Here is a 12,172-nt window from a genome sequence, read left to right on the forward strand (position 1 = left end):
CCAACCATGGTTTTAAATAATGGCAGCAAAATGCTGAACTTTATTCAAGGTTTCAGTCAGATTAAATCTAAATGTGTCTGACCATTTATTAGCTTAATCGCTTTTGCATGTTTTTTATCTTCTATTTTTTTCCCCCTGTTGAGTTTTTTTCAGCAGAAGTGTCATGTTAACGTTGCTCTCTGTTAAGGTCACATCAAATAAATCTGGCTATTGATAGACTATAGAGCAATGGATGTTTTAAAACCTCATTTCTCCTTTCATCCAGATCTGAATTACTGCGGCACTCACCAGCCATGCTTGAATGGAGGAACGTGCATCAACACAGGACCTGATAAGTACCAGTGTACCTGCGCTGAGGGTTACTCTGGAGCAAACTGTGAGAGAGGTGAGGCTCTGGGACGGATATTCTCGAGGGGTTTCAGCCGCAGAGAGCTAGAAGGTTTGGGCTCTGTGAGCCTGCAGACTAAAGGTCAGAGGTGCTTTGGGTTTGTAATCAGAGGAGGTGGTAACTTGCAATAATCTGTTTCCACTTGAGTGTAAGTGCCCTCCTCCTCCTCCTCCCAAGTCAGGTAATCCACCGATTTTGATCTCCAGAGGCCGGTCGTCCTTTTAGCTTCTTCAGATGAATGCGGTGCTAAGGTTCAGCTGTTGTGAACACTTACCATGGAGATGGTTATTTTCCTCATTAAATCTGAGCCTCGTGAGGTGCTGACAGCTTAACTGCGGGGATGTCAGGAAACGATGCCCTTTGTAACGTGAGGTCTGCTGACCGGGACTATGGTAGCCCCTCCCCCCTCCTCCTGGCATACCAAGAGATGATCACCCCTCACTGCTCTATTTGTTTCTGGAGTAAATCATTCATTTCTGATTCATTTGGGATGCGATCATCCCTAAACCCGTCCGCGCCTCTCCGTTAGAACGGCGGGGAGTCTGAGGGAAGTTACGCTGCACTGGTCAGGTCAGCATAGCATGAAGTATGGTCTCCTGGCAGTCGATGCTGTTGAGGCGGATAGCGAGAGGGAGATTGGGGCGGGTTTTTTAATGGCGGGCTTTTGGAGCGGGGGAGGATGATCTATGGATGTGTTGTAGTGATAAAGGAAGGAATTTTGGCTGACTTAGTAAGTTGGGATTTTATGCGATAGATAAAAAAACAAATATTACTGCATAATTGTGACGTGGAAGGATGAGAATTTTATGTTTTGATATCCTTGGCATGCATTCATATTCACCCCATTAACTTTGAGATCCTAAAAAATGGGTGTCTACAGTACGATTTTGTGCGGCTCTTTTCCACAATTCGAGAATACTACAGATTTATTTCACTAGACTGACGGTGAAATGCTTTAAACTAAGTGAAGTGGAATTTACTTCACTTGCAAATTAAAATAGTAAAGTTAATAACTTTAACAAAAGTTGATGGTTATTAAAAGTTATTAAACTTTTAATAACCATATTTTTTTATGTTCATTTTAACAGTAACTTTGGCAGTAGGTAGCACCACAAACATCCGGTAACTTTTACTCTGAGGTAGAATAGGGCACATTCATTTATTAAAAAAGACAAAATAAGAGGGTTTAAAAAAGAACAACAAAAGGAGGGACACCTGTCATGTTCTTATAGCAGCTTAGAATACATCTAAAATGATTTACAGATTCTTTTTGTGTATATATAAGGCTGGTGTATTTCATTAAAAAAAATGTGTAGTTTGTTTACAATAAAATTGGAAGAAGAGCATTTTTTTTTTCTTTTTTGGACACAACTACATTTTGCTCCAATTGTGGCCCTACTAGGAAAACATTTGCCCTCAAGTAAAACTCAGTTAAACCAGCAGGCCTCAGAATATACATTCCTTCCATTTTTCACTACTTTATAGTGTTCTAACACATTAAATCTACTTGTAATGTGACAAAATGAGAAAAATGTATTGCTATTGTATAAAATTATGCGTTTCTTATGTGACTTGTAAAAAACACTTTTTTTTTTTTTTAGCCGAACACGCCTGCCTCTCCAATCCATGCTCTAATGGAGGGAGCTGCTCAGAAACAGCTCAAGGCTACGAGTGTCAGTGTGCGCCTGGCTGGAGCGGCCCGTCCTGCACCACCAGTAAGACTGAATCTGCAACGTCTCAACAATTAACAGAATCAAAGAAAACATAATTTCAGGTTAACCATTTCCACCTGCTGTTGCGCAGATGTGGACGACTGCTCCCCCAGCCCCTGTAACCACGGCGGGACGTGTCAGGACCTGGTGAACGGCTACAAGTGCCACTGTCCTCCGCAGTGGATGGGGAAGACATGTCTGATAGACGCCAACGAATGCGACAGCAAGCCCTGTGTCAACGCCAACTCCTGCCGCAACCTGATTGGCAGCTACTTCTGCGAGTGCCTGCCTGGTTGGACGGGGCAGAACTGTGACACCAGTGAGTTGAAAGCTGCAGCTGTTGAGTGGGACACAAGTCCAACTCCTGGCTGGTGGTTAGAAATAATTTCCATTCAGTCAGTCCGTGCTGAATTTACAGCTGCAACATGAAGGCATGAAGCAAAGCAGTGACGCTTGTGCAGTGTAAACTTGTCTGCAGTTCAATTATTAGACCTTTGTGTGTGTGTGTGTCTGTGGTGATTAGGATGGGCTCAAAACAATCTGAGCTTGAGTTTCACTTGGCAGCCGACTGGATTGCTCAATACTCTTGTTGTGCACTTTCTTTTTTTTCTTTTCTTTTGCATTCCCATCATCCACGTTTCAAAACAATGTTTTTAAAGGCCCCAACAATGTTTTATGTGCACTAGGAACATAAAGCAGAGACTTGTTTCCTAAGACTAACAATTACCAGAGCAGTTTAGAATTAATCCTCTGATTTGTTTTTTTTCCCCATGCAGACATAAACGACTGCAAGGACCAGTGTCTGAATGGAGGAACCTGTAAGGTAGGTGACGGGTCAGAAACCATCCGGCTTGGTCAGGTTGTAGCTTTGACTCAATAACAGAGACGTTTACGGGGGCGGTTATAAATACAACGGATATAAAAAGTTTACACACCTATTAAAACTTGATTGGGGTCTGCCTGGACCTTTCAAAAATTTTATTCTTCTTCTGGTGAAGACATTTTCTTTGGGGCGTTGTCTTCATCTTCAACCTTCTGAAGTTTGGTGGTTCTGTGCAAACATTGGGTTCTATTTGACTGCAGTTCCAGCTTAAGGAACATCTATTACATGGTATGGTGCTGGCACTGCCATACATCGTTTTTTTGAATTATGGATTAAATTTCATCAGAGTATCATGTTTTCCCTCATGTTTTTGCAGACTTCAAATAAGATTTTGTTTGTTTGTTTGTTTGTTTTTCCAACTGGTTTTCTTTTCCAACTGGTTTTCTTGCCACACCTATCTCTCAACCTTTTACTTGTGAAGAATAAAGGAGATAGTTGTTACCGGTTCTACACACCCAGCCTCTTTAACGTTGCTGTTGGTGTTTTGGCGTCCTCTAGGATCCGATTTTTTTATAGACGATGCATCAACATCCAGTACTTGGTAATGCTACAGACGTTCTATGTTTTCACCCTTTAATGCCGGCTGTGTTTACAGTGATTTATATCTAATGCTTTGAAAATAATTTTCTACCTGTCTCCTGATTGACCTTTGAAATGGTGATCCACCTGGTGCTTTTAAGCTCTAAAGCTTGACTGAGGAAATGTCAGAGAGAGTTTCTGTCAAGTCTGTCTTTGGGAATCTGTGCCTGTGGAGATTTGGCATATGGACAAATGTAAATGATTACTTTTTTCTCCCAGAGTAATTAAGAATCTTCAGTTTGCTTCCTTATTGAAACCTGAAACAGGATCTTTAAACCTGGCATTTTAACAGTGGTGTGTAGACTTTTTGAATCTGCTGCAGCTGAATCAGATTTCCTCAAACCAGAAGCTGAATTGTTTCTGTTAAAAATTATCATGAGGAAAGTGATTTGAAAGGTTTTTAAAGGAGGAACACGCTTTTCTCCAGCTTACCAGATTAAATTACAGTGAGCTCCACTCAGTTGAGCCTGTACCAGGAAAATGTGTTGAAATAATCGTAACATCACCGCCCACCCCCGTCGTTCCCGCTTCAGCTTGCTCCCTTTTTTCTCACAGTTATTGTTTGGGCTCCACTCAGCTGGAGCCATTGGTCACATGCATCTGACGTTGATCCGAGTTTGTGCCTTTCTCAGGACCTGGTGAACGGGTACCGCTGCACGTGCGCCCCCGGCTTTGCTGGCGAGCACTGCGAGAGGGATGTGGACGAATGTGCCAGCTCACCGTGTCTGAACGGCGGCCGCTGTCAGGACGAGGTGAATGGCTTCCAGTGTCTGTGTCTGACCGGCTTCTCTGGGAACCTGTGCCAGGTGAGACGTCCGCATAAAAAAAACATGAATCCTAAAGATGTAGGTGGATATGCAAGAAGAAGGAAAAGCATAGAAAAAATGTTTTTGTAGTCTTTATACAGTTAGCAAGACGATAAATGTCTGAATTTGTAACAAAGCTGCTCCAGCTAATCGAAACCTTCCATCCATCCGGTCTTTTCATCAATACCATTAGTTGTAACCTTCATCCATCCATCCTCCCTCCCTCCCTCCCTCCCTCACACTGAGAGTTTTGTAACATCATCTTGAGGAACTGTGCAGGACTGGTTCTGTTAACCCGTTGTGGGGCAAGGCTGCTGTATTGTGGCGTTTGCAGCCACACCCTGTTAAACTCCTGCTGCTCTCAAGTCCTCCCCTCTTAAAATGGATGGTTTTCTAGAAGCTGCTCCTGGCTGCAGTGCGATGCATTCCTCAACACTGAAGTTTTGACTCAAGAGGACGGCTCCTGTGTCTCTGCCTTGTTGTTTTTTCTCTCCTCCTCCCTTCATCCCTGCCTTGTATGTGTGCCTGTGTTGTTTCCTGGCACGGCCTGAGTGGAGGATGCTCGTGGGGATTTGCTTTGTTTTCTGTAGCAGAAACTATATCGGTTATCACGTTCTCTGCTCACCATTCAATGCCTTTTCTCTCCCCTTAGCTGGATATAGATTACTGCTCACCCAACCCGTGCCAGAACGGAGCGCCCTGCTACAACCGGGCCACAGACTACTTCTGCGCGTGCCCAGAGGACTACGAGGGCAAGAACTGCTCCCACCTCAAAGACCACTGTCGCACCACCAAGTGTAAAGGTAAATCTCCCGCTTCCAGCAACCACAGGCTTTTTCCAGAAAGCTGCTGAAAGATGATCTGTGCACCGTGCAGTAGTGAAACATTTCACCCACATTTTTCCCACGAGAGCAATACTTACTTAGTTTTCATACAGTGAAGTTTCTTGGCGGAGTCGAGCAGATTTGATGCTCTCTGCTCTAAGCTAAGCCGTTCCCAATAAGCCCAAACGTGCAGAAATTTCCTGAAGATCTGGCAGAAGCCCGACAGCGCCGTGTGTGTTCTCAGTAATGACTTGGTGGGCTACCTCTTCTTTTCCCCTTCAATGAGTGCGCAGTCTTCAGTGCCTGCTCATGTAATTGAGTGAGTGGACCAACCACAGAGGCAGATACCAGACAGTGGGATTCTCTGCGCTTTTGGCACAAATCAAGTGATTTACAGGGAAGCAAATTCACCTCATGTGCCTAACCTGATCAGACAGGGGGAAAGGAGGAGATTTTAGCGCAGTGGAAAAAATAAAACAGTCACTCTAAATTGCTTAAGAAAGCATGACCTCTTATTGCTGTTTGTCCCATCAACGCCCCACCATGACCTTCTCCCCCACTGCCGCAGAGCCGAGTAGAAGCTTCCACTTTTTCATTTTGTCACATTACAACAACTTAATTGAGTGCAGTTTACTCAGATTTCATGCAATAGACCAACACAAAAGTAGAATATGAAAAGTGTGGTGTGCATATGTATTAATCCCCCTCTACTCTAATACCTTCAAATAAACTCAAGTGCAACGATATAAGTGCAATACAACTGCAAACTTATTAAAGATTACTAAAAGGACAGAAAGAGAGGGTCAGGGTGGCACTGGAGGAGCTGCAGAGACACAGCTTAGGTTCAAAACCTATTACTTGTACGCTACACAAATCTGACCTTTTAAGAGTGGCAAAGAAACTCTGAGGTTCAGACAACATGTGGAACAAGGATTTCTGGTCGGATTAACTTTTTGGGCTGGTGGGAGCATCATGCTGAGGGGATGCTCTAAGAGCTGTTGAGAAGATGGATGGAGATAAAGATTGGATGCTCCAGGAAGGAAATCTGGTAGACCAGAGATGTCCAAATGTGGCCCCTGACCACAAATCAAAATGCAAAAAAGATAAATAAAAAATGGTGGCGTGGATGCAGACAGTCACTTCTTGCTTTTGTTTTTGAAAATTAGATTTTTGTTGGCAGATTTATGGAATATTCTTGTTCCTGGGAATAGACTAAAAAGATTTTCTAGACCAAGAAAAATAAAGAAAATTAAATAAAAATGAGGAAACTACACATTTTTTCATTCTCTCTCATATTTGTTTTTTTCTACTTTTTCATTAAAATATTTCAGATTTAATGTATTGCTCTGCTTGTTTAAAAGAAAAATAATTCACAATTGAATTATTTTGATATTTTAATTAGGGAAAAAAATACTTGAGTATTATTACCTTTTTGGAGATTTTAGAACACGCTTGGAGCTGTATTTTCAGCAGCAGCTGATTCTGTACGTTTTGACTTGGCGGCATGCGCCACACTTTTCGAATTTATATTTGTAGAAAGTTTTTTAAAAACATTTTCCTTACAGATAAAAATTGCACACTCCTTTGTACAACAAAATCTCAAATAAAATGGTGCAGTTTGTGGTTTTAATAGGTCAAAGGTGTGAATGTTAGCCTTGTCTCCTCTCTCTGAATCATCAGACTGAGAGCAAATTGTTAATCCATCTTTAATATTTCTGGTCAGAACTTGTTCCATTAATGTCTGTGGTGTCTTTTTGCAGTGATTGACAGCTGCACCGTCGCCGTGGCATCTAACAGCACGCCAGGAGGAGAGCGTTACATTTCGTCAAATGTGTGTGGACCTCACGGTCGCTGCCGGAGCCAAGCAGGGGGTCAGTTCAGCTGCGAGTGCCAGGAGGGCTTCCGAGGGACCTACTGCCACGAGAGTACGGCCGAATTTACCGTCGCCATGGCAGCATCACATTTACTCTGCACCATCACAGTCGATCTCACCAAGTCTCTCTCAAACTCTAGACATAAATGACTGCGAGAGCAACCCGTGTCGCAACGGAGGCACGTGCATCGACAAAGTCAGCGTCTACCAGTGCATCTGCGCCGACGGCTGGGAGGGCGATCACTGCGAGATCAGTGAGTCACACCGCCTCCTCATCCTTACCTCATGTCGCTACTCAAACCGTCTCAACAGAAAAATGTGTATTCCATCGCCCGTTTGATATGCCGCCATCAAATCACACCCACCTAATATTTCCAGACATCGATGACTGCAGCACCAACCCCTGTCATAATGGAGGGACATGTCGAGACCTGGTGTCTGATTTCTTCTGCGAGTGCAAAAATGGCTGGAAGGGGAAAACCTGCCACTCACGTAAGAGCCTCCTCCATTTTTTTTCTTCCCTTTCTTTATTTTCCACACCTGTGTTGTCTGTCCGTGCAGGCTTATGGTATGTGCTCATGGCTGTACTCAATTATCTATTACCTTAAAAACCCTGAGATTTTTCACGCATACCTTGCAGGTGAAAGCCAGTGCGATGAAGCTACATGCAACAATGGGGGTACCTGCCATGATGAGGGTGACACATTCCAGTGCAAGTGTTCCCCAGGCTGGGAGGGCACGACCTGCAACATAGGTGAGCAGCAGGCACTGCAGCTTGGTGTTACTCCTTCATATTTAAGGTGAACTTCTCAGATTTTGTCTGGATTTTTGATGCCTCCAATAAAATCCATTGTAATAAATTTCTATTAAGCTATTATAAAGTCCAGATGTGTACAATTTAATCTCAGTATGAAGTAGGGCCAGGCGGTATGGTTTAAAAATAAAAGCTCAGAGCTCTTTTCTTTTCTTTTTTTTTTTATTAGTCCTAAATTTGATTTCAGACTTTAATCAAATTTTTCCTCACTTTTTTCTTCTATTTAAATTAATCCTTCTGCAAGTTGACCTCTATTCATATGACAAATCCTAACTTTATGGATTGCATGCACAGAGCTATGTATGGCTGTGGCTGCGTCATGCTTTGGGGATGTTTTCTTTTTTTCCTCCCTAATAAAAATGCATTTAAAAAGCCACACTTTTTATATGCAGAGGTTTTGAAAACCATCATTTCACAAGTACACTTTACTTTAGTGTTGATCACACAGCAGCTCCAGTGCAGCTGTCCTGCAACTTTCAACACAGCTGAATTAAAAGGTTGAATTACCTCCTAATGATGCCAGCAAAAACCTGTCCATAAACCATTAATTTAATTAAGATGCGTTGGACAGCAGAGTGCAGCCGACCCAGTGATTCAACACATAAAATCTAATTAAAATAAATTATAGTCAGCCCTGTCTCGTCTCAGATGCTCATCAGCTCCGTTGTGGTTATAGCGATGAATTTTATCCCTCCACTCTGTCAGCACTCCTCAGTTCTCCCATCTTCAGCCCCGCCCATTTCTCAGTGCCGACAGATATCAGCTTAAATTCCCTGATTACGCTGATGGCACACATCACAGCTGAAGCAAGAAAAGCACCCAGAATCAATTTTAACCAACTCATCTAAAGTTTAAGGTGTACCACTGCAATAATGGTTGCATTTATCACTTTCCTCCCCTCTCTTTCTCAGCCAAAAACTCAAGCTGTCTGCCCAACCCGTGTGAGAACGGAGGAACCTGCGTGGTGAAGGGGGATTCTTTCACCTGTGTCTGCAAGGAAGGCTGGGAGGGTCCTACATGCACTCAGAGTAAGTGGAAAGAACACAGATGGACATTTATTGCTGAATAAATGATCATAAACCTCATGCTGCTTAATGCAAAGGTGAAGATCTGTGTTTCGTTAAAACCAGCAGTCATTTTTCCCTCTTTTTAATTTTTCTTTATAAATTTCTCCTTCTCCATGGCTGATGCTGGCCATGAGAAGAGGAGAGAGAGAAAGGGCAGAGGAAAGTGAAGACAGATGTTTCTTCCCCGGTCCCACACCCCAGCCCTCTCCCTCTTTCTGTCGTTGCATTCCTGTCCAAACAGTGACATGTCTGCTTGTTCTACAGCCTTCCTGTATTCCCCCAACTTTCCTGGGATCCCTGCCCTGTACGCTTGTAGTCCAGAACATAAATTCCTCTTGCGGCTGTTCCTCGTTCAGAGGGGGGAGGAAGAAATGGGAAATTAGGGTGTGGAGGTGTACGGTCATTTTTTATTTTTTTTAGTGCTCTGGTAGTAATACAGAGTGATCAGGCAGTGTGGACCCATTATGCCTCTGCGAACGCAAGCTCAGACGTGCTTTTCGGCTGCCAGTGTGCGCTGAGCACCTCCACATGAGGGTGGAGAGAGAGAGAGAAAATAACACCGCACTCACAAGTTTTTGTCTCTCTTTTTCCCTCCCTCCTTTTTTCTTTCTTGCACAGATACCAACGACTGCAGTCCCCACCCATGGTAAGTGAAAGCCAAACATTTCCTGTAGATTTCAACTGGTGTAAACAAGCTGCTCCTCCTGTGTGGCTCACCTCACCTGCATGCTTTCTTCCTGCTGAGAATCAGGGCGAACACCTCCCTTCATTCCTGGGATGCAATCGCCTAACCCTGTTTTGCAAACTCTCCCACGTGTGACTCTTGCTTAACACAACGCTTTCAGATTCTTGAGCACACGTTTCCCATTATCTATATAGTGATAAAAAACAGATTCATATATCTTACAATATTGAGAATCTGATTTTATGTTTCTTTAAAGAAAAATCCAACCTGACATGGTTTGTTTTTAAACCTTCAGTTACAACAGTGGGACCTGTGTGGACGGGGATAACTGGTACCGCTGTGAATGCGCCCCAGGTTTCGCCGGTCCAGACTGTCGGATCAGTGAGTATTAAACCTGCCTTCACTTTATGCCTGGTTTTTAGTAGATGTATACAGCAGTAAGTCTGCTCCGGGCTGGAATTTGCATTCTTTCAGCCAGCTGACAGTGCACAGCAACGAGTGGGGCCGGGGTCATTCCATACACCCAGAAACGCATCCGGTCACCCTTACACTTTCCCCTTACCCGTCTCAAACAAACCTAGAACGACAAATCTTGTGGTGACCGGAATCGGTAGTTTATTCTGCTGCTTCTCCAACATAAACGTAGAAAATCCAATCTTTTACTGATCTCCGAATGCACCACATCAAAAAGCTCTTATGTAATGGCAACACTCTTCAGTGTGGACACCATTGCTGACGGAAGAAGACTGAAAAGTTATGTTTTCACAATCTGTGAGGTTTTAACAGTGAAATCAGAGGAGACTTGTAAATTTTTATGACACCATTTATCTGGAAATCATATTTTCTGCAACCTGTTAACTTACTGAGTCACAGATTAGTTATGTGAAAGGACAGTACAAACGACTTACTTCTATTTTGTTCTTGTAGACAAACAATTTAGTTTTTACATTTTAGTTTAGTATTTCTGTGATCCATATAGATGATATTGGTTTATTCTTTATAAATTCTGTTATATTAAATGAAAACGTAATATTGTGCTGCGTTTATTTTGGTTTTGATTCTTATTTGACTGTTATGATATGTAATTATGACCACTAATTAAATTAGAATGAGTCCTGATAGTAAAGTGTGCTTATTTGAGTCATTTGCTGATGATTAAAGACTGTTCAAAATATCAATGTGTAACCATTTTGTTGTTAAAATAAGATTTTACATACTGCTATATAGGTTGCAAGATGTTACCTCTGCTCCTAATATAAAACTTAATGACTGTTTAAGGTAAGAAGGCTGGAAAAATATTTACTGATATAGTTTTCAAGGGGAAATCAGAATCCTCTAAAAGCTCAGACATCTGCCACAAAACTATGATCAGTGCATCTTTACTTTTGAGCCTGTCAGTCAGTCGGATCATGGCTTGCAGCCGGACAATCAGTCACTTGCAAACGGAAGGTCTAGTCGGCCAATTATCTGAACGCCGGGCTGCAGGCCAGCCTGAGCCATTTTGGTGTCACTCCACCGGGCCGTGTTTGTGTCCCCAGGGGTAAAGCAGCTTAGCGAGCCAGCAGCTAATCAGCCATGCTCTCTGACACTGATTACTCAGACTGTTTTCCCTCTTAAAGGCTTTCAGATGGCCACATTCTTTCCCATTGCAAACCCTTTGTTCTGCTTTGTCCAACCTTTCGGTCCTGCATACCTGCTAATGACGACTTTCTATAAAAGCTACGGGGGGGGCTGTCCAGGGCTCATTTTAGGCCTGTTTGCTTGTTTAGTTTTCTTTTTGATTTTGTTAAATATACGTGCGTAAAGGCACCGTTTTCATGACGCATGATCCCAAAGAATTAGATTTGAGCACTGATTTAACTTAACTCAATATCTGAACTTTGCATGCCTGTGCATTTTATTCCATAAACAAACAATTTCTCCTCTCTCACCCTGCTTCGCCGCAACAGATATTAACGAGTGCCAGTCCTCTCCCTGCGCCTTGGGATCCACCTGCGTGGACGAGATCAACGGATATCGCTGCCTGTGTCCCCCAGACAGAACTGGACTCCACTGTCAAGACAGTATGTCCTCGCAGGATGGGGAAAGTAAGCAGATTATTTTGTAAGCAAGTTTATAACAATATGTTTGTTTGGCTTTTCTTTTTTCTAAAACATAGAAACAAGAAAGCATTGCTCTAGTAATGGGCATGTTGCCGCGGATGGAGCCAGCTGGGAAGAAGACTGCAACATTTGTCACTGCTCAAATGGAAAAGTGCTGTGCACAAAGGTATGTCAATACACAGAGTGGTGGACAGATTTATTGGCACCCTGGCTAATCAGAAAATTTGCTAAAATTACTTGTTCCATAGTTGTTGACACTAGTATTAATATAGAGAGTTAATGTTAAGACGGAGATTTTTTTGGCAAAAATTTGCCAAATTGTAATTTAAAATGCGATTCTATTTTTCCAAAGCCAATCGAAGCTAGCCCACAGCATCACAGATAATCCACCGTACTTAACAGTGAGCATGAGGTGTTTTTGACATATTCATCCATTGTT

At 42.8% G+C, this 12,172-nt stretch overlaps 1 protein-coding gene across 1 annotated transcript in view; it reads left to right on the forward strand.

Annotated features, from left to right (window-relative positions):
- The window catches only part of jag1b (jagged canonical Notch ligand 1b), a 37,071-nt gene that overhangs the window by 19,128 nt on the left and 5,771 nt on the right, over nucleotides 1-12,172 (forward strand). The window contains exons 7-21 of the mRNA XM_028006474.1: nucleotides 266-385; nucleotides 1,990-2,103; nucleotides 2,192-2,419; nucleotides 2,877-2,923; nucleotides 4,195-4,368; nucleotides 5,021-5,171; nucleotides 6,953-7,117; nucleotides 7,206-7,319; nucleotides 7,444-7,557; nucleotides 7,706-7,819; nucleotides 8,791-8,907; nucleotides 9,565-9,592; nucleotides 9,927-10,012; nucleotides 11,581-11,694; nucleotides 11,790-11,899. Coding sequence (XP_027862275.1) covers nucleotides 266-385; nucleotides 1,990-2,103; nucleotides 2,192-2,419; nucleotides 2,877-2,923; nucleotides 4,195-4,368; nucleotides 5,021-5,171; nucleotides 6,953-7,117; nucleotides 7,206-7,319; nucleotides 7,444-7,557; nucleotides 7,706-7,819; nucleotides 8,791-8,907; nucleotides 9,565-9,592; nucleotides 9,927-10,012; nucleotides 11,581-11,694; nucleotides 11,790-11,899 — 1,796 coding nt within the window. The remainder of the gene's footprint in view (nucleotides 1-265; nucleotides 386-1,989; nucleotides 2,104-2,191; nucleotides 2,420-2,876; nucleotides 2,924-4,194; nucleotides 4,369-5,020; nucleotides 5,172-6,952; nucleotides 7,118-7,205; nucleotides 7,320-7,443; nucleotides 7,558-7,705; nucleotides 7,820-8,790; nucleotides 8,908-9,564; nucleotides 9,593-9,926; nucleotides 10,013-11,580; nucleotides 11,695-11,789; nucleotides 11,900-12,172) is intronic.

This window comes from Xiphophorus couchianus, chromosome 22 (assembly GCF_001444195.1).
Source record: "Xiphophorus couchianus chromosome 22, X_couchianus-1.0, whole genome shotgun sequence".
NCBI lineage: Eukaryota > Metazoa > Chordata > Actinopteri > Cyprinodontiformes > Poeciliidae > Xiphophorus > Xiphophorus couchianus.